At 38.4% G+C, this 27,358-nt stretch overlaps 2 protein-coding genes and 1 long non-coding RNA gene across 4 annotated transcripts in view; 2 read left to right on the forward strand and 1 right to left on the reverse strand.

Moving 5' to 3' along the window:
• LOC146451410 (uncharacterized) overlaps nt 1-26,688 on the forward strand; it is a 33,493-nt gene extending 6,805 nt beyond the window's left edge. Inside the window, exons 6-18 of one of the 2 annotated variants that reach the window (XM_085099156.1) lie at nt 548-644; nt 1,252-1,470; nt 9,153-9,529; nt 11,068-11,235; nt 11,759-11,869; nt 12,045-12,161; nt 12,823-12,913; nt 14,679-15,053; nt 17,370-17,492; nt 18,096-18,218; nt 19,604-19,726; nt 19,940-20,077; nt 26,303-26,688. In XM_085099156.1, coding sequence (XP_084955282.1) covers nt 548-644; nt 1,252-1,470; nt 9,153-9,529; nt 11,068-11,235; nt 11,759-11,869; nt 12,045-12,161; nt 12,823-12,913; nt 14,679-15,053; nt 17,370-17,492; nt 18,096-18,218; nt 19,604-19,726; nt 19,940-20,077; nt 26,303-26,664 — 2,424 coding nt within the window. In that variant the 3' untranslated portion in view covers nt 26,665-26,688. The remainder of the gene's footprint in view (nt 1-547; nt 645-1,251; nt 1,471-9,152; nt 9,530-11,067; nt 11,236-11,758; nt 11,870-12,044; nt 12,162-12,822; nt 12,914-14,678; nt 15,054-17,369; nt 17,493-18,095; nt 18,219-19,603; nt 19,727-19,939; nt 20,078-26,302) is intronic. The other variant, XM_085099157.1, reaches the window with a different exon arrangement.
• On the forward strand, nt 2,467-5,293 carry LOC146451411 (uncharacterized). Its single transcript, XR_014860037.1, has 4 exons — nt 2,467-2,589; nt 2,683-2,745; nt 3,142-3,271; nt 3,843-5,293. It is a non-coding gene; the product is annotated as an uncharacterized LOC146451411 (long non-coding RNA).
• Nucleotides 5,299-7,157, reverse strand: LOC146451412 (uncharacterized). Its single transcript, XM_085099152.1, has 2 exons — nt 6,784-7,157; nt 5,299-6,587 (listed from the first exon to the last, which is right to left on the reverse strand). The coding sequence occupies exons 1-2, from the start codon at nt 6,988-6,990 to the stop codon at nt 6,153-6,155; spliced, it is 642 nt and encodes a 213-aa protein (XP_084955278.1). The 5' UTR covers nt 6,991-7,157; the 3' UTR covers nt 5,299-6,152.
• Nucleotides 26,689-27,358: the final 670 nt, after the last annotated feature.

A 27,358-nucleotide genomic window follows, 5' to 3' on the forward strand; every position in this document is an offset into this window, starting at 1 on the left:
CTTATTGCAAAACTATAATTTTCGAACAAGGTCTTTCTTGGATCTTGTAGTAAGTAGTTTTTGGTGGACAAGCTCAAAAATCAATCATAATGTTTTCAAAAAGCAAAGAAACTCAACTAAGATATAAAAAAATGTGAACTTTAAAGTGGCAAAAAAGATAAATGATGCAACTCTAGCATTGATATAGTCTGCCAAGACAGAAGTCTCTTAGCTCCATCTCGATCGGCCACATAACTAAGAGACTTGGTAGACATATAGTACCAAGAACAAAATGTATCATTTGAAGTCCGCAATGGACAGTGATATACGTTCAAAGTCAGCGCGGGTAGAATATCTTCCCTTTCGGCCTATATAGCCTTAAGGTTATGATTGTTACGGAGAAATCAAATACCAAGGATATTTAAATTTTGTCAAATGCCAGTTAATTGTATGGGAAAGTTCCCAAAATGTAGTGGCTTTTGCTTGAATAGCACATAAAAAATCTCATTACAATTTACATAACTGCTATCTCTAACCCCCAAAATGAAACAATTCTGTTCAATTTTAGCACACATCCACAATGGAAACAGAAATTTGTGTGAAACACTATATCAATGATGTCAACAACGAAGACGCCATCCAAGTAGATTACGTGGTTATTGGAGGTACGTAAAACCAGTTGTAAATAAAGACCAAGCAACAATTGTTTCTCAGGATTCTATCATAGCTATAATCAAGGACAAAGTCTTAGGCCAGGACAAATTCTCATTGACGTTATCTTTTTATGCAAACCATACAAATTTTATTGCACGAATTAAAATCTATCTGTTCTTCGACCCACACTTACAGTGTTGAGCTCGTGTACCCAAATCGGTAAGTTGTCTCTTTGAGGAAGTGGTGGGAAAGTACTATGTTATTGACAGTGGATAGCATGGCTTCATGGTCAGATCATAATAAACTAGAAATGAATGTCATATACATTGAAATATTTTCCCAAGCTCTTTTATATACCATTGCAGATACAAACAGAGCATATATGAAGCTAATACTAATTTACCCTTGTACACGTTTCCATGTCGAGGGGGTCGAAAAGAATGTATTTTGCCTTTGAGCGTTTCGGGTTTTGATATCTGCCATAATACCAAGCCAGATACATGCGATGTTTTATATTCATCCTTCCTAAACCCAATTTCAAATCTACACGCTCTCCTACTGCTTCCAACCGGATGTTTTACTTTCTCGTAACATTCCTTCCTTTGCACATATTTCTAGACTTGGATCCATGTTTAGACGTCACGTGCGATTACCACTGTCTTTGTAAGGCTTTTGGGCCTTCCGATGCTCAGTGTGTCAGTGTTGAGAACTGTCCCTCATTTCAAGAACCAATCTGTTCCTCAAATGGTACTACTTATGACAACAAGTGCCTGTTTGAACAGGAAATGTGTCTGCTGCAACTGAACTTCACAGTTCAACATCCTGGCAGCTGTGAAGGTATGACTAGTTACATATAGGTTGAATTTTAGATACGTCTTTGAAGACTGACGGTAAAAAGACATTATGTAAACCAATAATAAGCAACGTTTACTTAACAATGACTACAGCATTATACTCTTTTAAGGTTACCGTGTACCTTCAGGGGTGGCTTCAGTTAAACGGATACAGCGCCTCTCAGTGACATCACAGATACCCAAAACCCTATATCAAATTAAGGCTTATAGAACTGGGTATTCAAATATGTCATTGCTTTTCCAAGAAAATAAATTTCCAGGTTTTCCGTAAAGTCGGAACTTGAAAGTCCAGGTCATCGTTCAAGAGTTCCGACTCAATGCGATTTTCATATTTTGGAAGTTTGTTTTTTTTTTTCTCCAGGTCAGGATCCCAAAAGCTTAAAAAACGTGTCGGGGTTTTCCTTGATTCGATTTCGTTCAAAAGTTACAAAACATTTTCAAAACTGCGAGAAAACCATGCGGAGTGAACGCACGGAAATGGCTTTTAAGGAAAGAATTTTTAGAATTATCGAATTCCCCGACACGTTTTTGTTGGTTATATATTTTTCTAGCATCTCGACCAAATTTTACTGAAATCGGCCAAATCGTTGTTGAGTTATAACTCTTGAAAATGTCCTCTGTAAGCAAAAATTAAAATTTGACAAAACAGCGCTTGAAAAAAAATTCTTGGTACACAAACAAGTACCGCCCCCTAACGCCTTTATGGAAAATTAGCCAATCATTTTGCAAGCTACTGTGAAAATCGCAGTTTTGCACGTACTTGCGTTCCAGAGTAATCAACTCATTCACCATTTTGTTGGATATCTGCGGTGTTTGTTGTACGAGTACGTCGATTTTGTAATCTGCAATGATTATGGGAAAAACGAAATGGGAACTGAAGCCGACCTCATCAAGCAAAGCTGTTGGGCCGAAGAAGAAGTGGCTGAGGAGGGTAAAATTATCAGGGCTACGGCATTATCCAGGGAGGAAATAAGGCCCTACCCATGATGCTTAGCGTCAAAAACGCTCGCCTCAATGATGCCACGCAGAGAAATCGTTGTGGTTCGCGCGTAAAATCATCGTTTTTCATCTGGATTTATCTTGTTCACGGAAGTCGATTTCGGTAAGTTTTCCCCTGATTTTTGTATTTTGTCATTTCCACTACTTATTGATGAGGAATTGAAGGAATAATGATTGTGCTGTATTATTTTTCTAGGGCTTTGTTTGTGGGCAGCATGCCGTGAAGACGCCATTGTTTGTCTATGATCGTTTCACAAAGGTATGCGAAAATCGTTTTCTTCAATAATATATGGAATACATTTGCCCATTGAAGCGTTAAATCTTTGCTTTGAGGAACACAGAACTAAAGTATTCGAAATGTACCCTAATGTACTCACGTTTTATTGGGGCAAATATTGACTGAAAATCCCTGAAAATATGGCGCGAATGGTTACTTTCACTGTTGAATGGTGTCGCAAGGGCAAACTGCTTTCACTGCGACTTCGCCTTGTTGCATCATGTAGTTCAAGCGGTTCGCTTTCTTTTCTTTGTGACGCGAAATTTGGACTGTTTATTCTTGTTTTATTGCAATTTTCGTCCTGCCCTGAGCTGTTTTCGGTAGAAATGAGAAATGTCGAGAAGCAATGTTGTTTATGTTCGTGCTTTTTCGTTCTAGATAATGGACGATTCCAGTTCGGGGAAAAGACATCACATAGAAAGTGCGACAACACTAAAAGCGATCAACGGTACATTGTACGTGTGATGCGTTTAGTAAAACCCTGTTGACTGAAAGGCCTCTATCAGAGGTAGGACACTGTACATGAACCAACATTTAATAACAATGAAGCTTATCCATTTATTATTGTCATCTGTAAATCCACTCTGATCTTTAAACAGATTAACAAGTACAATTCTTTATATATTACTGTGTTTTGTTATGGATCAGGTCAATTTCTTGATGATCAAGTTTGTAATTTGAAACAATTGCTTAAATCATGTTTCCTAAAAGAAGACCTTGAAACATTTGTTTAGACTGTTTGAATTTTTCCCTTTCATTGCATTTCCTCTTCAGTATTGTGAACTTAGAACTTTTCATAATAGTAATTATTTCAGTTTTTTATGACACAAACTTGACTTGGTTCTATTAACACATTTCCATAAGCAAGGCATCATTAGGGACTCTAATTTAATTTGGCAGTGAACAAGGAGTAAATGAATTTTAACCTTCTCACACAAGTTATTTCTAGCTTAGTTCCAGTGGCCATGAGCCAGAGGAGTTAATGGTTACCATCCTCAATACTATGATTGAGCATGACTGCTTTTTCGTTGAGGAAATACTTGACAATAAGGTTTTGTTCCTCTTGTTTTTTGGTCTAGACCCATCAGTGGCATCAGAGGATTTTCCAGTGAAACTGTGATTGAGGTGACAACCAACATTGAGTGTCAAGAGTTTCGGCGTTGCCAAAATGTGGAGATTGTCTATGAAGAGAACCCCCATGGTTCAGAAACTGATGATCTAGAATGCCTCTTTTGCATGTGCCACAGCTGGCTAGGCCTAATTTTACACTGAAAGAGTTCAAATTCAAATGGAGAAAAATTGAGCGGTATGCACATGAAGACCAAAATTGAACTAATTAAAGTTATGTGCACTTGAGGAGACTAGAAATGATTTTCAAATTTGGAGCAGATGGCATAATGAAAAAAAAAAAAAAAAATAGGGAAATATTTTCAACAATATTGTCCAATCATACCACCACATTGACAACTGAGTGCCTCCTTGTCTTTTGGTTCGAAAGCCACCAATAATCATAACTTTTTTCAGACAATATAAGAATTATTTGAAAATAGTTTGGTCAACAGCTGATAATCCTCCTTACACGAATACAAGTACAAATCTTAATGATGCTGCAAATGATAACCCTGCTAAAAATCCATACCGGCTTCACCGACTTGTGCGAAACACAAGAGAAGACAGCTCAATTTTCACTGCAGGAAGGTCATTCTTACCAGCAAGAGATAGAGTGTCAACCAGGCAAAGATTTCATCGATTTGACGTTGATTTACCTCCTGTCATTTAATCAATCTGACAAGTTATACTAATACTGCCTCCTCCACAGCCTTTTTTTGGAGATTTCTTGGGGATAAGATTTATTGGAAACATCTATACCAATAGACTAGCCAGTAAGCTATGAACATCTCATTAACACAAAAACGAAATTAAGTCAGTCATTGAAGACTAAACATGATTTACCAAGCTGGTGAAAGGTTACCATAGTTACCTCCAATGTTCAAACTGGTGACCTGTATGTGACACCATGTGATATTGTGTAAATCTTGTGTAAGTTGAAATAAACATACTGTTTATGTACAGTCGAAAATGATATATCTTTATGGATTTCTTACTCTGATACGATATTTAATTGTATGTTTGAACATTCAGAGGATCAAACAAATTAACAGGAATTTACAGACTTGCCTTTTTCCTGTTTATGCGAGGCAAGTGCAAAACCTTTCATATGAAAATGATTTTTAGTCACTTGCAAATAAGAGTCATTTTCATAACAAAGGATTTGGACTTTGCCTCTCTTTGACACATGCAAATGGAAACTCTAAATGGCCTATTGTGGAAGAAAAATGGTTCATCTGTTGAGTTGTTTGGACAGTTTATTTCCTTTACTCCAATGGTTACTTTAAACAAAAAATGGTGGTTTCTAAACTGCCTCACAATTTTGCAAGCTGACATCATTTTCCTAATTTAATATAACAAATTCCAAACAAAATTTTAAACAATTTATGGCTACAATGAGCATGGGGATCATTGATGGTTCCCCCCCCTGGAAAGTGTCAATCCTTTTGGACGAGTAGAAATTCACTAATAAATTCGCTAAGAATGAAATGTCCAACTCGGTATTATCATGACTGCCCTACTGAGTTATTGGAAATCCAAATCTACACAGGGCCAGTACAGGCAACGTTGTGGAGTGTGCCATCCTCATTGATAGTTTACGATTCTATTTGTCATGTTGTACACGTAGTCAGTGTGCGAATAAATTTATAACATGGATTCATCTATTTTACCAATCGTCAGTAATTGATGGCACATTTATCGATCAACTACCAATATTGATTGACTTTACTTGGTGCAACTTTGCTGGGAGTTTGATGTGATGTCCCCCTTACCCTACATTAACAATGTAAAGAACTTCCACACTGCTGGCAATGGGCAGAGGAAAGTATATTTTTATGGCCTGATTACATGAACCAGGCTGGCTTGGTTTGCTGGGATCTCAGCACATGAGAACCTGCTCATCCCGGATAGCCAGGTTCTCAGTACCCGTGCTAGACTGGCTCATGTAAATCACGACTCAGGACCTAAATGTCATCATTATACTGGTTATCACGAGGCAACCATTTACAAGTCTTGGTGACTAATACTGATGCTGCGTAGACCCGAGTAGCAGCGTCTGACATTAGAGCCTGGCATTTAATGTTTTTGAATTTGATAATTTTTACTTCATTGTTTCTAATAGCCACAGTAAACTTTTGCACTTGTTCCTTTGGGATATATCCACTCCTATCCCACTGATCATTGACTTTGGCTTGAATAATGAGTGCATTTTTCTCCCTCACATTATCAGGTTCGGGCAGGGCTCTCAGTTCAATTTCCTCTTTACTGCAGAGTTTATCTCAGCACTTCATAAGAGTGCTCTGGTAGTCTTCGTGCCAAGAACTGCCACGTAATCCGACATACTCTGTAAACACTGGAACTGAATCCTCTTCCTCGTCACCCTGCTCGTCGTCTAGCTCAGCTACACAATTTTCTTCGTGTTCTTCACGGCCTTGTTCCTTATCTGAATGCTCCGATCCGTCCTCTGATGATCCGTCTTCGTACACACTGTCAATATCAGGCCTAACTGAATTTATGAGGACACTTCCTAGAGCAGGAAATTTACACTGGCATGTCGTAAATTCGAGCCACGGCCAGCAATCGGCAAGGGGATCTTCCGCCGAAGAATTTTCCAACTCTTCCATCGATTTTGGTTGAGGAAATCTTGTGGGGGCGCTTGTGGAAGACACAATGTCGAAATCGACGATAAATGAAATTTTTCTTTCAGTAGATTCCTATTGAAGAGTCGGGAGAACAAGCAAATTATTATAGGTGCGATAACTTTTATTAAAATTAAAGCTTAGTGGTGAAACGATTGAAGAATATGTAGAACAAACGCAAGCGACATTTATACAGTACGAATCGAACTGCGGCGGTAAGGGGAAATGGCGAATAAATAACGTATAAGATAAAGGAAATATTATTACTTACCGTGAAATAACAGGATGATTTCACATTCAGAAGTACTGGACTTCGAGCAGCCGACAGTTTCCCTTCAGACTCCGCGCTCCACACAAAACAACCAATGCGTCGAACAGCAAGCTCGCTCGGAAAACTAACTTGCGGCTTGCCCAAGCACATATAAGATTTCCATACACAGGAAAATTGTAATTGGTACAAATTTCTTGGTCCTCTCATCGATACAGTGAAGATAAACTAGCTTGTTTACTTCAAAAGGACGGTCGGAGCGCTCGACAATGCGTACTGCATTCATTGTGGTTGAGTCGAAATGTGAGATCACGTGAGCAACGACCGGTGATAATATAGTTGGAAGCAGTGCATCATGGGAATGGCCTTACTTCCTCCCTGGGCATTATCGGTGAACCACCGTAAACGCATGTATTGTCTCAGTCAAAACGAAAATTCTTGCTGCTCTTCAGTCGAAAAGCCAGCGAATAAATCTATTCGAGCGAAATATTGTTGAGAATAGCGAAGTTTCGAAATTGCTTATCGAAAGTTCGGGTGAAAATTCGCTCTTGAATGAAAGTCCCAAATTGTTAATGCTGCAAATAGGAAACAAGCATCCGTTTGACGCTTGTAAGAAAACGTTTAAACGGAATCGTTTAAAAGAGTAGACTCCGTTTAACGCTTTGGAAATTACCGTAATACAGTAAGTCTTTGTGAAAACGCTACAAGCAAAAGCGGCGGCTTTCCCTTGACAGTACTAGTTATCTTATAGCGACGGGCGACGTGAGAAAAGATCAAGACATAGGACATGATTCTTAGCGTTATTTTTCAATTGCTTTTTTGTTTTGTTTCCGCTTGCCGAAACTTGTAAGTTTTACGCACCCGAACACAAGTGATCTGATAACGTTCAGCCGCAAATAAAAAAAAGGAAGGTCATAAAGCGCGATTCACGGACTCGCGAATTGAAACATTAACAAGTGCGTCTTCAAATATTCGCTTCGCTGGAAGATTTTAAGACCTTTACCTACTTTAAAGTGTAGCTTAAAGCTTTTGTCTTCTTTTATGTCAGTGTCGTACTCAAACAAAAGAAGTTCTTCCACTAAATACAGGATATTCGAAGTGCGAGAACGTGAGAGATTCAAGACTATAGAAAGACCGTTCGCGCAAATATTGCAACGGGTGGTTACACCGGCAGCAATATGTTGCCAATCAAAGTAAAATTTAACTTCCGGTGGAAATCGCTTACGTCCCAATTTCTCGGCAAATACTCACTATTTTTCGAAAATTCTTTTTTTGTTTGCAAGAACTTACCGGGAAGTTTATTTTTATCTAAAAAAATGAAAATCCAAAAATTTTCTCTCTGAAGGTACACGGTGACTTTAAAAGATGCGCATCGGGGCACTAATATTACGAAATTAGAGGAGAGATGTGACACTTAGACACATTCACAACGCTGGAGTTCCTCTAAAAGTTATCGTGAACTAGTTCCAAGTCGTATAAACCTCAAATAGCTAAGAAACTCCGAAAACGAATGGTAAATGGTTGGAAATACTGTCTAAATTGTAAATTTTAGTTCAAGTCATATCAAATTTTAAGCACACTTGAATGTTATTTCTACTTCTTAAACTAAAATTTAAAATTTAAACATTACTTCCAACAATTTACCGTCCAGCTCTTTTCGGAGTAGAGGTTCCCTTTAAGAACTTGAAGTCATTTTATTTTATAGTCAAAGATAACCAGAACAGTTTTGGCGGTGTGCGGTATCTGGCTTATTTTGGGAGTGGTGTTCGATATGCGAAAAGGAGTGGGAAGCATCACAATTAATCGGGAGGGTGGTACGCTATTCTATGTTTCTTGAGGGGTGGAGATACGGGCATCGCGAGGGATATATAATAGAAAATACAAGGTTAGAATTTGACATGACTTGATGTATTGACAAGCATTTCATATTACAAAAGCAAACGAGGATTACGCGGTCAAACATTCATATTGCCAATTTTCTATAAATCCAAAAACAAAATTTAACGATTTGGCTGGGATCGGATTTTTGACGTAAAGAAGGACGTGATGGCGGGAAAAACGGGCGAAAAGGCGAATACTAAAGAACTCATTGTGGAACGCGTGCAAAGCATGAGTTTGACGAAATGATACAATTCTTAGTTAATTACTTTTTTCTCAAACCTTAAAGTAGCGGAAAAAGATTATGTCCTCCAATGAAGCATTTCAAAAGTCCCACTTGCGTTTACATGGAAAACCAGCAATTACGTCCTTATATGTCTGGCAATTATTTTTAAATATTATCGACAGTCATTTTTACTGATATATTTTTTAACCACAACAACAATTTATTTACAATCACTTAAGCCGATTTACGTTTTGTATCATGATAACAGGATTTCCATTTCAACGCGGTCGTCGTCACATGCCACACATTCCATCACTGGGGTACTCCCATTGTGAAGTAATCCGTTTCCAACCTTACATTTTCTATCCTGACAAACCCATTGAAGTGCAGATTACTGTCAATCACATTGACACCAGTGACAAGTCCTTTGTCCATGATGTCGCAGTTTCTTGGGTTGAACACGTAAATTACCATCAATTTACCGCCTGTGTAATGGCAGCCGGTTTCAACGAGCGCAAATCTAGTGCTAACGTGACCGTTGACTGGATGGGTTATCAGGGAGCTCCAGTTGGTGGTGTCAGTGGAGAGGTGCGCATATCGCAGTGGTGGACTGGGACGACTTGTGAGACTGTGAATCTTCCCTCGGTAAGGGAATTGTTTGTTTCGTTTCCTTTAGTTTTTTTTTTTAATCGTTTACATGGGGAGATGGAAAGGGTGGGAGGTAGCTGTTTTGAAGTTTTTTCCTCAGCACAGAAGTGCGCATTTAACCATATCTAGAACTGACTTTTCTTTGTTTTCAGTGCGCGGAGGGAGGGTCTGGGCGGATTCCGCGCCCACCTTACTAAAGCTACAACAGTGACACTTGCGGGATAGAAAGTCGTTTGAGGTCCACAACGTTAATTGACGACGTCATATGATATGTTAATTTTGTCATGATTTTCAGTGGCAACCATCTTCGATGGGCTAATTTGGATTTCTGAATAATTGGAATTTACTACTATACAAAGAAGCCTACCATATCAAGCGTTCAGCACCATCTTTGAACAATGGTTTCAAAGCTAGCAGAGAACTATGCCTATTCTCCTGACATTAACGTCTTGTTTTGTATTTTCATGCGCATGTTTTCAATTGCTAGTTTACCATCTTTCAGTATTTAAATCATAGCTACTTGTTGTCACCTTAGTCTGAAGATGATATGGTATCATATCGAAATATAATATACCAACGTTTCCTTAAATTTGTTGTCCGTATCATTGACACAATGCGTTTACTCGGAAATTATATTCATACGATGCACTAAAAACTATAAAGTTATTTTGCGTTAAGGTAGCATCGGTTTAATTAAGCTGCATAATTCGTAATTATTCTACCTTTTGCATTTTCTCGGAATTACATCCACGCTGGGTATTTTTTTAGTCAAATGTGGCCAAAAAGTTTCTCCTCTTTAGGGTTTTGTGGTAGCAACCTCAAACTTTGCAACCAGACAAAACAATGCGGTTCCCTTCAACTTGTCCAATTCGGATTTTTGAATTTCGTTTTTCCAACAGTAAAATGACGTTATCAATTCGGCGGGAATTTTTTTTTTGGAGCTACGGCACAGTTGTTCCTCACATAACAAACAGCATGAAAAGAGAATAACAAATCTGGAAAAATTTTTGGACTACCTCATTGGAGTCAAGAGTTATGGGAAGTTAAGTGTTCAATTTAAGGCTATTTTTAGTAACAAAATGGCGGAAAATTCACACTTCAGAAGCCCAAAACTTTTGATTCAGTTTAGATATTTCAAATCTTTTTTCAGTTTTGTAATCCTTAAGGTATGTGTATTTAAAAAAATGTGATTGACCATGTCGAAGCTCTAAAAATAATTTTCGCGCCAAATTGATGACGTCATTTTACCGTTAAAAAAAATAAAATTCAAAAATCCGAATCGGCCAAGTTGTAGAGAAACTGTTGTTTTGTTCGGCTGCAAAAATTGAGGTTCGTACAACAAAACCCTAAGAAGAAGAAACTTCTTGGCCGAATTTGACTTATAAAAAACCCCAGCGTGATCCATTCTTTATATTCATACGATGCTTTAAACGATGCACTAAAAACTATAAACGTCTTTTGCGTTAAGGTAGCATCGGTATAACTAAGCCGCATAGTTATTATTCTAACTTTTTTTTATTTACATTAATCTAAAGGGTGAGTTTTCAAAGACACCTTCAGTTTTTGTTACCGCGGCACACCACCATGCTGGGCTAAAAAGGGATGCTGCCAGTGTTTGGTTGGAGGACCTCTCCCAATCTTCACTGAAAATATGTCTGAGGGAGCTGCAAAATTACGCAGGCTCTCATGAAGATATTTACGTTGTAAGTGCATACAAATGTCTGTTGTTTTGCCCTGTTGTTTTGATTTAACCCAATTCATGTGTGCCACATGCGGCATCCTCAGGGACTGCACAGAGGGTAAGGAAGAAATTGGTTTCAGTGAAAGGTCTTCTTTATTGAGTTTTCATAAGATTACCTGAAAAATCCCTTTTAAGAACACAATATTTACACTTGAATAAGGTGAAGCGCATCGAATACATGTAAAAAACTGAGTTATCGGTTAATAACTCTATATGGGTGTTTCAAAACTTTTCATCCATCATTTTAAATGGAAAATATTATATCTACGTGATGCGGCGTAAAAATATTTAAAAACTATTGTTGGATTCTCCCATTTCTACATACACCATTTAGAAAACCAAATCGGGCATGGTCTACTTCTCTGAAGTCTAACATCAAGTCAGCCTTAACTCTAACTGCCGCTGTATATGGTTAAGTCATGCGCCCAGTGACATGATAGTGTTACCTACTCTTCATTAGATTTTTGTTCATTTATTTTCTCTAGAGCTGGTTGGCGTTTTCCTCTCTTCACAAGCCTCTCTTCTCGGAACACAGTTCAGTTTATTTTGCAAACTCTCAGCCTCCTCCTGCTGATTTGAACAATGCCTTCTGCAAGGTCAGTGCACTTCGTTTTTAGTTTAAACTGCAAAGTTTTGCTGGAGAGAAAAGAGTATGTCTTCCTTTTTGGACGTATCCTTGACATCTGCAGGATCGCCAACTTCAAAGTAAATTATATTGAGTAGTTTGAGAGTGAATGTAATCCTGTTCTAACCACTACGACTTTTTCATAGGACATACACTTCACTAAAGTATATCAAAATGCTCCGAGCGTTTTCGTTTCATCAAACCATTCCTCAAGTGGTGGAAATCAAGATCCTATGCACAATTCCATAACAGCTTGGGTGGAGGTAGGTCAGCCGCCTCAATCTATACTAAATATGTTCACCTCACCTGTTAGAGATATCACCAACTGTTAGAAATCCATTTGAAAATGGAGAGAATTTACCATGGAGTTTTATGATTCATGAACACATTTTACAACGTGACATGAGTTTTCTAGGCTTTGATGATAATCAACATTTCAAGCTTTTGTAGCGGTCTTTGTTGCAGCGTCCGGACACCAATAGGCAATCCAATAGAAGGGCCATTACTATAAATTTTAATTATCGTTTTTTTAACAGTGTACGAATGCTCACGTGGCATGGTAGATAAAGATTCGATCGAGGTCATAAACTCAATGAGACACTTTTTGAAATACAAAAGTAACTCTGGCTGAAAAACAGTATAGCAATCTGTGAGTGAACTATATAAATAATGTACCATTCAAAGAGCTCGGGTCTACCTCTCTAAATAACGTTATTTGTTTTTTTCGTTTGTTTAAACTGCATCCGTGGCACCAATTATATTTTAGACAATTTTCTGTTACTCGCTCAATTACGAACGATCATAAATCTGTAAGTTTTAGTCGCACAAATTACGCAGGTACAAAGTTGTGATAAAAAAGGCGAAGTCTAGGGAACAAACAAGAAAAGCATGCAACATTTCATATGATTTTGTCTTATTTTACAGTATATCAACACCACAGGAGCTCGAGTATGTGTTAAGGAATTGTATGTGTCAAAGTATGACCCGCTCTCCATATCATACACTGTCCTGTCAGGTAAGAGTACAAAATACTTTTTTTGTTTGTTTGTTTGTTTTACTTACAAGTAATCAATCATTTCACGAAAGAAGACGAATAATTGCTCACTGAAGAAATCAATGGAAATGAGCAATGTACAAATATACAGATTAATAAAGAAGTAAAACCTAAACCAAATTGGCCCAACCAATGTAAATATGTATATTTTATTACTCTTGTTTCAGAACAGTATTGAGTGCGAGGGGGGGGGGGGGGGGGGAGGGGTTGAGTTCTGTTAGGGTGTTCTCTGATTTTTTTCAAGGCTTTCCGTAGATGTTTCTTTATTAGCACTATTTTGGTTAAATCTCGTAACTATTTGTTTTCATCATCACGATATATATTTAATAGAGGCCGAGACAGCAACTTTTAACCAACAATGCCATCTGTGTATTAAATGTCTGCCGGAAATCTATCAAGAAGCAGCAAAGTATTGAAGAAGATGACATTCTGCACATTGAATATGCAGGATTTCTAATTTGCAGAGGTTTTTTTTTTTCTATATAAAGTTGAGTTTTGAGCACCATTCAAGATGACGTACATTTTTGCCACCACTTCGGATGCCGTTATAGTCCCTGCATTCGCACTTCCCGGACCCGCATCCCAGCAGTGCCATAACCCATAATACAACCGTCCCTTTAAAGAGCACGTCATAAGCTATGCATTAACCGAGGAGGACGACTTCGTTTGTTTGTGTAAATCTTTAAAATTTGCCTGAATCAAATTATTTGACTAGCCAAGGTAATTAATCAGGCGCGTAGCTAAGGTTTCGATGTTGGTGTTCGTTGAGCCCCAAATCTTGCTGAGCGCCGGAGGCGCTCTTACTCGGGGGGTCTGGGGGCATGCTCGCCCGGAAATTTTTGAAAATGTAGGTTTCCAGAAACCTCATTTCCTGCATTTTGAGACCCATTTTAGGCAAATCACAATTTTTACAGCAGCTTTTTAAGCTATATACATCATTTCGGCGGCATAATTGTTTCAACTTAAACAAGAAAGTTCAATGTACATTCCGCGCCCTGTCAAGTTTTGATAGCTATTCGATCTGCTGATAGTCATACACCAAGCTAGTAAACTGTATCATTCTTGGGTGTGGGCCTTCGAACAAATTGACTATCTCGTCAAGATTGACAGGCATATCATATTTGATATGCATTAGAGCCAGGGCGGGCAGCCTACTCTCTCCCATGGTACACCTCATGTAGTATTTCAACCTTCTCATTGCGCATATGGAACGTTCACATTCACAAGTGAATGTTTTCAGGCGAACTTGTACGTAATTGCGCGTGAAATTCACAAGGCTTGAACTATTAAGTTTGAAGTGAATTTCCTTTCAGAACAATGCCGCATTTAGAGAACAAGACGTATCGCAAAGCATGCTTATCAATGGCTTTTTCGGGCGGATGCGGTTTTACCGCAAAATGAAACGTCATTGAAATTTTAAATCTCCAAGGGTTCTTGACAATTTTTATTTTTACTGTGGATAAGACATAAGGCCTAAAAAACGGGTTTATATCTCTATTTTTCTTTGGTTGATGTATTTTGACGACAGGAACTTTATCTAAAAGTTTTTCTTCGGCCATTATTGATCTTCAAAGGGAGTTCGTTCGAACCCCTCGAACCCCCCCTCCTACGCGCCTGTTAATGACTAACACGGCTGAATCATAACAGAATTGGTTGCCTGGTAACAGAACAATTTCTTAAGGAGAAATTACCACTGAATATTTTTTGATGTCCTCTGTTCATACAGACATATGCCGACCAGGATGGAGCTACTTTGGTGGTTACTGCTACTTCACAAGCCGTGCATGCGCCTCATGGCTGACCGCTGAATCAAACTGTTCAACAATGCACTCTGATCTAGTGACCGTTCACAATCAAGAGGAAAATGTCTACATCCAGCGTCGCAATAACGGCGAACGAAGTTGGATTGGCCTCAATGATAGAAGTGTTGATGGATCGTTTGTTTGGACCAATAAAGAAGTGAGCAACTTTAGGTTCTGGGCGCCGAGACAACCAAACAACTGGAGAAATGAAGACTGTGTGCATACTTTGGGTGCCAAGCATGGTTATACTTGGAACGATGTGTCATGCGATAATTGCAACAACTTTACTTGCTTTACAGGTAGAGTGCAGTAGATATGAAACAAATACAGCAGGGAATATTCATACTAATATCCCTACTGTAGCCATATTTCCACATAGGATCACTATAATGACCTGTCATATCAAAGGAACAAAACAAGTCAACGTGTTAAAGCAAGATATAACATACTATATGCGAAAATATGGTTCACCGCCGAGGATTCGAAGCCCGGTCTCCTGCGTTCAAGGCAGACGTGATAACCACTACACTACAGGCGAACCTACAGTGACAGCGGACGAAATAGCACACATTCTTATAACATCACTATGAATATTCCCTGCTGTCTTTGTTTCATGTTGTATATTAATTGGAATATTCAGGTGATGTTGAGTTAGTGACCCCGTGATCTTAATGATGTAATAAGAATAAGATGTGCTATTTCGTCCGCTGTCACTGTACATTCGCCTGTAGTGTAGTGGCTATTACGTCTGCCTTGAACACAGGAGACCAGGGTTCGAATCCTCGCCGGTGAACCATATTTTCGCATAGTACGTTATATCTTGCTTTTATACGTTGACTTGTTGTAGATATGCCCACCTCATATACAACGTTGCCGGAAAATGACTTGTTGATATCGTTAGAGGAGAGTGTAGCCGCATATTCCATCCCAGCCTTTATGAACTGATTTAGCGTACATTTTCTCTAAAAATCGTCTCTTTAGTAGGCGTCACTCCTTTTAGGTGATTTTGTGAAAATAATATAACCTCCGTGATCTAAATCCAATCTATACAGGTGAAGTCTCATTATGTATGAACGAATGATAATACATTATTAAATTCTCAGCCTCGGATATTGCATTTCTAGCGATCTGATTGGCTCACTAAATCCCAGTCATCAGCTCATATACCGTAGTTTGACCTTATATCGAAAACGATTGAACCAGGTGTCGCTAAGCAAAATTTTTTTTCGGCGGGAAGCGATAGTTTCTTCGGGAAAATGTAGAAAAAAAAAAAAAAAAAAAAAGGAAGAAATACCAAAAAATGCCATCTCAATATAACAACAATAAAAGCCACAAAGTTCGATATGACACTATTTAATGGTACGTATCTCTGAAGATTCCTTTAAAATCAGAAAAATTGCACGATTTTACGATTTAGATCACATAACCTTAGGAACAACAACAATAACAACCGGTTACCTTCAAAAATTTCAGGATGGTTTGCTAATCCTGGCGGTAAAAGGTTAAGATCGATCGAACAAATTTCTCAAGAAGAGCTTAATATATACCTGCCTTTATGTTTCTACGCATTTACGAGGACTCCAGTTACAAAAGCCTATCTTTGAAATCCGTACGAGCGGCGGCCATAATGTTCGTTTCCGTCGCTCGGCACTACTCAGCAGAACATTTGCACAAAAGTGCATAGCTCTTACGCTTCTCGATAAGTTTGAAGTTTAAAACCTTGCACTGGATGCTTGTCTTAGTGAGGTTTTACCTCGTACACTTTGACTTGCCTTAAGTGTTTTAAAACGTCTGCGAGGAACTCAGTTCAGCGTAAAAAAAAAAAAGGCTGTCCTTGATCCCTTCCTTCGCCCGCACATTTGCTCAAATGTGCTCAACTATTACGCTTGTCGATGAGCTGGAACTTCAAAAGCACTTGCTGGTAACTCGTACATTTAAACGTTGCATGAATTTGAGATATCCGACTGTGTCAGATCTTCTTCGCTCTCGATTTTTCATTCAACTCCGTTTCCATAGAGCTGCGCGTGTCATGTGATCATTAAGTTTCGCGCGCTTTGGTCGGAAGTTGGATCAACATCCGGTCGTTTTAATTTGAAAGAAATTTTTACGCAAGTATAAAAACTACAACAAAGTGAGATGGAGGCTTTTTATTTATATCCAGGATAGACGGTACGTGCAGATGTCACTTTGATATACGCAATGGACGTAACCATGTCATATGACGCAACAACTATGTCACGTTTTCAAACTGTTGACCATATTAGTTTTCTTAGTGTTAGGAAAACCTTAAAAACGGACGAATAGAAAAAAAGACAAAACCACAAACATAATACAAGAACATGAAATTTACTGTACGAAAGTCCATATTTTACTATTAATTTCCCGAAAACATGCCTTTTGTTAAATTGTTTGACACTGGTAACATTAAATTCAGTGATCAAAATTGGTTACCATGACAAGAAAAATCATTGGTGCCTGGCCTGCCATGCTAATTTTATTTCCTTGTAAATTTTGAAAAAATCGAGAGATTTCCTGTCGCTTGCACAAATATTAGAAAAAAAAAATTAAACGTCAACAGTCGAATTGGGCTTAATGTCTGTGTTGTATCTTTCCAGACCTTGATGAATGTACTACAAACTCATTTGACTGTGACCCCAATGCTGCTTGTCAAAACACCGAGGGCTCATACACCTGTGTCTGTAAATCGGGATATACGGGAAATGGCAAGATTTGCAATGGTAATACATTAATACTGTTTACTCAAATCACTCAGTATGAAATACAATTCTTGTTCTCGTCTGCATGGAAATGATAATGCTGATAACACTTTTACCGAGGCGATGAAAACGACGCTTAAATAACGAAGACAGGACTGAGGATAATGGTAACTAAGTTATGATGGCGAGCACGAGGAAAATCATATAAAAAAAAACGATGTGCGGTAATAGCGCGGAAGTTACATAGTTAGAAAGCACATTATTGTAATATTAGATTGTAGTATATTAATTATTTAATACAGTAAATTGTATATCAGATCATGTTGTTTAAAAGTAACAGTTGGATCACCAGAACTTAAAGCAGTTTTTTTGTTTTTGTTTTTTGTTGTTTGTGCTGGGTGTCTTAATTTGTCGCCTTACTGTAACAGCAAGCGCAACAAAAAAAAACAAAAAAAACAAAAAAAAAGAAGAAGAAGAAGAAGAAGAAAGAAAAAGAGAGAGAAAGAAAGGAGAGCAAAACCGAGGGCTTTTAAAAGCTTTCTGGTATAAAAATAAAAGAACTTGGCTGATGCAACATACGATAGTTTTCTATATGGAAAGTTTGCTCTCATTACACTTTCGTAGATATAGACGAGTGTTTCAGCAACGCTTACAGCTGCGGTGCGAATGCTTCGTGTAGAAATACCGACGGATCCTACAGATGTGTATGTTATTCTGGATATTCGGGCGATGGACAAATATGTACCAGTAAGTGTCTTTTTTTTTTTTAATTCATTTGTGGCTTACTCCAAAAGACGGACTGAAACTATCTTAACGGGTGCGAAAATGATATTTAGGAATACAAGCTAAAAATTAATTAGGCTGGCAGCCGTTTTTCTGGACTTAGAGTGGAAGTTTTGAAATTACAATTTCGCATAGAAGATAAACTTCGATCTCCTTCATACTACACCTATAACTATAGCAACGATATTAAACATTGTCAGTTATCTCGAAATGATTCTCTTTTCGTTTATCCGGGTCTTTTCTCACTGCTATGCACGTGCTTTGAATATTTGCCATAACGTGAAGTCGGCAGCAGTTTTTCTGGACTTAGAGTGGAAGTTTTGAAATTTCGCATAGAAGATAAACTTCGATCTCCTTCATACTACTTTATTGTTTCAAGATATGATCCAAGTTATTTTTTTCATCGGTTTCCAAGCAACACCTATAACTATAGCAACGATATTAAACATTGTCAGTTATCTCGAAATGATTCTCTTTTCGTTTGTCCGGGTCTTTTTTCACTGCTATGCACGTGCCTTGAATATTGGTCATAACGTGAAGTCGTGCAAAACATAAAATTTACAACGGAAGACTCGAGAATCAGGAGTATATATTTGTGTAAATTTTACATCTGTAGTATGAAGGAGATCGAAGTTATGCGAGTTTGTAATTTCAAAACTTCCATCCTAAGTCCAGAAAAACTGCTGCGAGCCCCGTTAACTTTTAATACAGGTGTCAGATGGAAACTAGTCAAGGAGAAAGTTTGATTATTGTTAAGAATCGGATTATCTTGCCAATATTGCGAAGTTGCAGATTTTGTCTCGTTCAATTCTGTATATTGAAACAATCAAATAAAATGTGTTTATCTGATCACCGAAGCACAGCTGGGGCTACTACAATCAGTTTAAAGGGTAATTAATTATAAAATTGCCCTTCCTAACCTTAACCTTCAGGGAGGTCTTGGCCAAGGTTAAAGGATTGGAAATCCTTCCCATAGTAAACTGTCAATTATATCTTCGGAAAGCAGGAAATAATCTACTAAAATAGCCTGAAGACAATAGGCTGCATAAAAACAATGTACAGTAACAAATGTTTTATTAGCTCAGAAAACCTTGAATTTAACAGGGATCATTTTAAAAATCAACAACCTTTTGTACATCACGTAGTGTTGCAGTAACAAGAACAACGAACACAAAAGGCGACGGGGCCAACAGTAGCCGCTATAATGAGACAATACAAGACAAGAAGGGACAGAGGGATTTTAGAACCATATCATAAAGAGATGCAAGATTGCATCTCAAGGCTGATTCCAAATACATCCATGATTAAGCACTGATATTTTCTCTCTTTCTCCCATTACACTTTCGTAGATACAGACGAGTGTTCTACCAACTCTCACAACTGTGATGTTAACGCTATGTGCAATAATACCGACGGGTCGTACACGTGTACATGTAATTCTGGGTATTCGGGCGATGGAAAAACATGTACTGGTGAGTTATTTATAGTATTTTTTATTGGATGGGGAGTATTATTTACATTTCCAGTAACCCAACATTTCTAAGCTTCCAGGATATCAGTATTGGAAAATTAATTAAAGACAAGTTAGACTTTTTCAAGACGAGAAGTTGACGACAAAAGGGCCTTAAGCAAGCCTGCATAAAAAAAAAAACACGACGCCGTTTATTAGTGATATTTTCTTACAGATATCGACGAGTGTGCTAGTGGCTTGCACAGCTGTCGTAGTTCCCGAGGTACTTGTACAAACACTGTAGGATCGTACAATTGTTCTTGTGATCATCCTTACACTGGAGATGGAAGGACTCCGTGCAATCTTGTGTCAGGTAATTATTCCTTTTTGATTTCAGCTCCGTTATGTCTGGCAAACGTACGTGCTACGGTGTATTAAGCGTGTGGCGTTATGATTCTCCTGCAAGTCGATAAGTTAATGATGACGAATATTAATGTCAGACCATATAATATACGTTGTGACAATGAAGTAAACAAGAACAAATCAATACAAAATAAGAAATACCAGGTTTATGGTGACAAGGCTTTAAATTCTAAGGAAAGTGTACGAAATCGTATGTCTCTACAACCATGGAACGTCGCATTTTCAGCTTACTGGAAAGCACTTAACAATTATAGGTCGATTCTTTTTCTTTTCTTTTTGGTTTGTTCTCCTATTTTTGCTATTATTCTTTTTTATTTAGTTTTTGGGGGGTGTGGAGGGGGTATGGGGTCAAAGGAGAAAGGAACTTGGTAAAAAATGCAAATTCTAAAAGATTTCATTCAAAAAATCGCGTTACAATTCAATTGTGAATTGAAATTTGACTCTTTAAAAAGAAAAATTGAAACGCGCTTTTTATTGATTTAGCTGTGAAGTTTACTTTACTTCGCGGAAATTTCACGTTGTCCGAATAGAAATCATTCCTAAGACCTACTTTTTATAGCCAAAGACTGTCACCTCCTCAAGCAAAGCACACAATATGCTATCCTTTACAGTTTACGCCCAAGTAACTGAAAGTTACCCGTTCAGCTCAAAAGAGAACTAAATAGGGAGCATATTAGACGAGGCAGGACGCTGCACTCGGAAGACTTCTTCCCTCACTAGACTTAATGATGTCCTCAGGAAAACTTTGCTTCAGGAAGCCAAACAAAACGCTAGGTCTAATGACTTACTTCTGAAATCTGAGCGCGCGTCGAATTCAAAGCCAAATCGTTGTGCCGTTAAAAGACGTTTGAGAGAGAGTGGCGCTAGGTTAACAAAACAGGGAGGGAGGGAGGGAAGGAGGGGGGATATTTTGATTTTATAAATATCTGCTAATTACCCTTTATACATTCTTCTTATTGACTTAGAATCAAAAGAACAATGAAAAAAAAAAAACAATAAATAAATAAATAAAATCTCACAGGATAAACTAACACAAGGCAATATTTCTGGAGCCATGTTTTCAAAAATCCAGGTATATATTACAAGGGTATAATCCAAATGAGCTCAAAGAAGTTGAAAACATGAGAAAACTTTTATAGCCCTGCTTGTCTAAATCACGGTTGTTTTTCAAACAATGAATCTGATCTTACTAGGCGGACTGAAAGCCTAAACTTAGCCAGTTATTTCAGGCTATGATGAATGAAAGTAAATTACAAGGGTTTTGTTTGAAGGACCTCATTAAAGGGACACAGTCACCTGGTGCACATGCGCATTGGATACCATTTCTTAGCTGATTTGCATATCACACTTCATCACAAGTCTCGCGCTTAGAAGTGCATCCTTTGAAAAATGTAAACAAACCTTGTCGAATCGAAGTATTCGCCAGTCAATATTATTATAGTGATTATAGACCATTATAGACCTAATGTCATTTTAGAACACTCATTTTCTTGATACCATGAAGAATTTACTGACTGACTTGTCCAGGGAAAGTCAAACGTCAACGAATACCTCTGAAGTCGAAGAATCATTTACTCGTTTATTTCGGTATCCGGTCGTGTGAAAAATATGTTTCTACGTTTCACAGTGTTTCATGAGAAGAAAATTGAGTTCAAATATTAGAGAATATGTCAATTTAAAACGTAGCGAATCGACTGAGCTGCAGTGTAGCGAAACGACTTTGTAGCGAAACTACCGGTAAGCTTTATTTCTGCTTTCAATCACATATTTTGCTTTTATAATTTCATTTCTACAACTTCTCCGTTATCTAAATTTAGGTACCAAACCCATGTCGTTGCAAGAACGGTTGCTTGATCGTAGAAAACAAGGTTCTACTGGAGGTTTTCCTTGTCGAGGAGATAATCGACTGTGTACCGAAGCTTGTCTTCGTCTGAGCTCCAAACCAAGCAGCCATGGCGCGTAGTTCGAATCGTTTACGAAGATCCCCACCGGACGAACCTTTCGCCAGGATGAGAAAATTTAATTTTCCAAATATATATATATATATAATGGTGATTTGTTCTCCAATGTTTTCGATTGATTTCTCTCGTTATTTTAGTCAACGCAGGCGATTTCTCCTGCCCGGCGCCTTCACGTTTCCCACCTCTTCTTTTCATGTTCCGTTGGAGACGCGATCCATACTGTTTTTAGCCAAATATGATAAAATAATATCATAGGATGAGCAAAAGCATACTCAGAAACAGGTTTCCAGTAAAAGATTGAAAATGCAATAAAACACTGGGAAGGTTGAAGCGGATTTCTAGATGCCGACGCGTACTTTTGATTTCGGGTTGAGGTGGACGCTTTTCAAAATTGACAAAAACTAGCGTCCAGGTCAGCGCGGTCACAAAGGTGACTGTGTCCCTTTAAGAACACGATTTCTTGCTTAATAATTCACATTATGAAGGCAATGTCTCCTGTTCATTTGATTGCTACAGTTTATTGCGACATGATTAATCACGCAGACAAGAATATCAACCCGTTCTTTGCAATTCGGCTGATACACTTGTAATAATTATTACAAGAGTATAATCCAAATGAGCTCAAAGAAGTTGAAAACATGAGAAAACTTTTATAGCCCTGCTTGTCTAAATCACGGTTGTTTTTCAAGGAATGAATCTGACCTTACTAGGCGGACTGAAAGGCTAAACTTAGCCAGTTATTTCAGGCTATGATGAATGAAAGTAAATTACTAGGGTTTTGTTTGAAGGACCTCATTAAGAACACAATTTCTTGCTTGAAAAAAATTCACATTATGAAGGCAATGGGCGCTTTCCATTCGACCAAAAATTCCGGAAATTCCGGGTTTGGGAGCGAATGGAACAGACATTTTCCGGAATTTCATTCCGAAATTTTGGGTGTACCTCGCGAGGTTGGCCTAAAATTCCGGAAAATCGGAATAACCGGAAAATTCCGTTCCATTCGACCATTCCTGCTCGCGCCCAGTTTCTCAGAGTCCGGAAATCGAACTCAACATGGCTTCCAATTCTTCTGCTCAATATCAGTGTTCCGTTTGTTATTATGCGACAGATGACTTGAATGTTCTTTTGCACCACTTTTGCACCGGAGCCACGGCAAACTTTCGTAAGTAGTGTGAAAATGCATATAAGCTACGAGCAATGTCTGAAACTCGTCAGGAAAATAGAGAGGTATCGTGCCCTCAAAGTACAAAGTAGCCGCGGACTCGGTTTAAATTCCTACGCAATTAGGAGCTACCCACACTGAACAGCGTTATGCCGTCGTCCTCGTCCAATACTTCGCTCATTTCAACTCCATAGTCGTCGAGCAACTCTAAAAGCAAGTAAAATAGACAAAGAGTCCGCCATTTTTTTGATTCCCCTGTTTATTTGGTATTTTCGCGCGAAAATTGGTACGTGATGGACTGGGACGGCTTGGTTCAAACCAACCGGAAAATACTGTTCCATTCGTCACATGGAATACTCGAAATTTCATTCCGGAATTTTTGGTCGAATGGAAAGCGCCCAATGTCTCCTGTTCATTTGATTGCTACAGTTTATTGCGACATGATTAATCACGCAGACAACAATATTAACCCGTTCTTTGCAATTCGGCTGATACACTTGTAATAATTATTACAAGTGTATCAGTCGAATTGTACAGAACGGGTTGATATTCTCCTTTATATGATATTAATCATCTCAAAATAAAATGTAGCATTCAAATACACTAGAGACAGTGCATTTTTAGGCAAGAAATCGTGTTCTTAATGAGTGCCTTAAAACAAATCGCTTGCAAGTTCCTTTCATTCATCATATCCTGAAAACAAAATGGCTTACTTCAGGCTTTCAGCCGTCTAGTAACCTTTACTTTCATTGCTTGAAAAACAACTGGGATTTAGACAAGCAGGGCTATAACAGTTGCCCCATATTTTCAACTCCTTTAAGCTCATTTGCACTATTCTCTTGTGATAATTATCGTCCTTTTTTTGGCTGCAATTTAGCGAAGCATAAAGATGGTTTGGGATAATCTGAATGTGCAGTGGAGAGAAAGTACTTTGTTGTGCTCCATTTATATTATTTCTTACAAAAACGGGCGAGAGCCTTCCTCTTGAAAAATTCGTGTACTTTGCTAGTTGTATTTTGAACGCATCCTCTAATTTTTTAACAAAGGTACACATGATTGACACTCTGGATGCTACTAAGCAAAAAGAACATGATGTGCAATAGGTAGTACCCCAGAAGTCTTAGTTCATTTTTAAGTGATAACTAAAGGCAAATGAAGAATGTAACACTGAGTTCTATAACTTGTTCACAAGAGGTTTAAGGGAAAGGAAAAGGGGACGCCTGCCGCTGAGCCCAGGCACCGAACGCCGTTCGTCAGCGAACGGGAGGCAATGACGTATTACCACTGGTCAATCGTCTATCAATCAAACTCGTAGACCAAAACGACATCCGGTTAACCGTTTATCAAAGATGAAAATACTGGCCCAGGCGGAAAAAAGAACTCTCTCGAGTGTCCTTTCGATTTCGACCTTGCTTTGCTTTGAAAACGACTAAACTACTTTCGCAGGGAGATACGTAACTTTAGTTGAAACCGGAGCAAAGGACTGCTTTAAGAGCGAATGTCCATTAATATCAAGCAAAATTAGGAATCCTCGGTCTCGCTCAAAATGATGCTTTGGTTTGTTGGTAGGTATTGTCGTCTCAACAAACATGGTGTCATTCGTTTTTCGAAATCCCGCCGGAAGTTTTACAAATTTAAGAAAATTTGTTCTGGCTGTCGGCGGTTTCAAAGACACGACAAAGACACGGAAGCAAAATTGGCTGGTCTAAATGTTTGTTTCGCATACGAACAAAGAAATTTGTATCGCAACCCTGTAATCATAAAAAGATTGACCAGTTGTAACCACGGTCTGAAAAGGACGTTTTTAATATATATTTAGAACGACTTTGTATTTCACGCTACGCGAAATACAATTTTATCCTGGAAACGCAAGGAGGTATTTAGCCATGTGGGACAAGCTCATTCTGTCTGTAATTCCAGCTGTAAGCAAATGAGTTGATATTTTAAAACATTAGTAAAATTTGTCTTGGGTATTTTTATCTACGCTTTGTTCGAGAGGAAATCATCAAAAATACTGCAACTTGAAGTAAACAAGTCACCCGCTGCGATTCTATTGTCGCTGAGATTTACCAGAAGTTAAAAATGATTGGTTCTCATGTGACATTTGACGTGCCAGTGTAGGCCCCGAGGGAGCGAAGCCATTTGGAGGCGTTTGTTAAAATGTCTGGGCTCAGCGGTAGGCGTTCTCTCTCCCCCCTCCCCCACCCCTCCGCTCCTACTTTTTTGCTCCTTTTTTCGCAATGCCCTCGCGCGCTTACTCCGCTTGGCTTGAAGGAAACGGAAAGGACTGCTACGCAGGCTATAGCGATGCAAGCACGGACGCAAGTGCAAGCGCAAGCATAAGAATGCTTATTTCACCGTGAAAACGACCTCGACGCAAGCATAAGCACAAGCGCTAGCACAGACACAAGGATAATATTCTCATTTTCTTGTGCTTGCCCCTGTGCTTACGTCCCCAGTGAAAACCAGGCTTAAGGATTGGCCACATATTACTATTTGAAAACCCAGGATTGAAAACTTTGTCTTGCTAGATTCAGCAAACTGCAGTGAAACATTTTTTTTTAATCTCAAGATTTATTTCTTATTTTGTCTTATTTATTGTACGTTATCTTAATTTTCAGTTTGTAGGCTATCAAGTGTACGTGCGTGCGGATGTGCGTGTATGGTAGCTACGCCCCTGTATTCCCTAGCAGCGTAATGCATTACGAGCTGGAATGATGTTGTTGAAATTATTTTAAATTATGACTATAATAATCATAATAATTTTAATGCTTAGAAATAAGGATCTGGGATAAGACAGCGAATAGGTCATTTCCGAGTTGCTATGAACCTAACTATGAAAGCGAGGCTAAGTGTAAAACTTTTCATATGAGAATTAGTTTCTTTGCCTATGAATGAAAACTAATTTTCATAACAAAAACTTTAAAACTTCACGCTTAGCCTCGCTTTCATGCTGAGTTTCAAAGCAACTCGGAAATGGTCTATTGAAACTTGCTTTAGTCTGATTTGCGATGATTATCGCTGTATTACTTTTGTCACTGTTTCTCTTCAGAATGCCAGAACTATTACAGTTTGAACAGTGGTGACAGAAAGATAACTTACATCACTTCATCATTGCACCCTTATTGTGACGCTGGACTGTCTGGGTGGTATCGGTTTGAGGGAGCTGCAGGAAAACGAATGGCTTCTTCATGCCCACCCACTGATAGGTGTCACACTTTTGCAACAGGATGGTTAACAGGAGGGCACCCTAATGTTGCTGATGGTCAAGTTAACAGAACGGTGTGTTTTCACTGGACTGGTGGATGCTGCTCCTATTCAACTCCCATCCAAGTGAGGAACTGCGGTTCTTTCTACGTTTATTACCTCAGTGGCACACCTTACTGCCAGCTCGGCTTCTGTGGTAGTGACTAGAGAAAAATTGGGGCTGTTCTATTTTCAGCAAACCCTACAGTTTACGTTTTGTTTTTATATATTAGGATGATTTTTTTTTAACTAATCAAGACCATAAGTACGTTTTTTTTTTCTTATCATGGGACCGATCAGTACAGTAACATTTTTCTAATTTAATTAATTTGCTTTCAGCAAATTATTCAAGTCTAAAATACGTAAAAAAAAAACACACTCCCGGTTATTACATTTAATAGATGATCACAGAGTTTAGTTGTGTCCAAGAGTGTAAAAATAGGTTACTTTAACTATAATACTTCAACCCCCAAGAAGGCCGAGAGCCAAGAAAATCTAATACTGGAATTTTGATTGAAAATAATTTGCTTGCGCTATAGGTATCTTTGCACTTTTAAGGTCGGTTTTTAAGTGGAAACTACTATAAGACCAGCTAAGGCAACCTACTGAATAGTTTTTTTTTCTTTTCGGTGCCTTGAGCTTGAAGCTAACAAAGAGCTTATTATTTCAACTGCAAATAATATCATGGTATAACAACGTACCAAAGCCCACGTGGAATAGTTGCAGTGTTGTCTCTCAGCGTTTTTGTAGTTTTAACCCTTTCATGAACTAGGAAAATACCATTGCTTTGAGAAGTTTGATAGCTGATATGCATCTGATCAAGCTCACATATCACTGATGGTAGTACGTGTTCCCAGATGTG

Source organism: Pavona decussata, unplaced genomic scaffold, assembly GCF_977016875.1.
Source record: "Pavona decussata unplaced genomic scaffold, jaPavDecu1.1 SCAFFOLD_389, whole genome shotgun sequence".
NCBI lineage: Eukaryota > Metazoa > Cnidaria > Anthozoa > Scleractinia > Agariciidae > Pavona > Pavona decussata.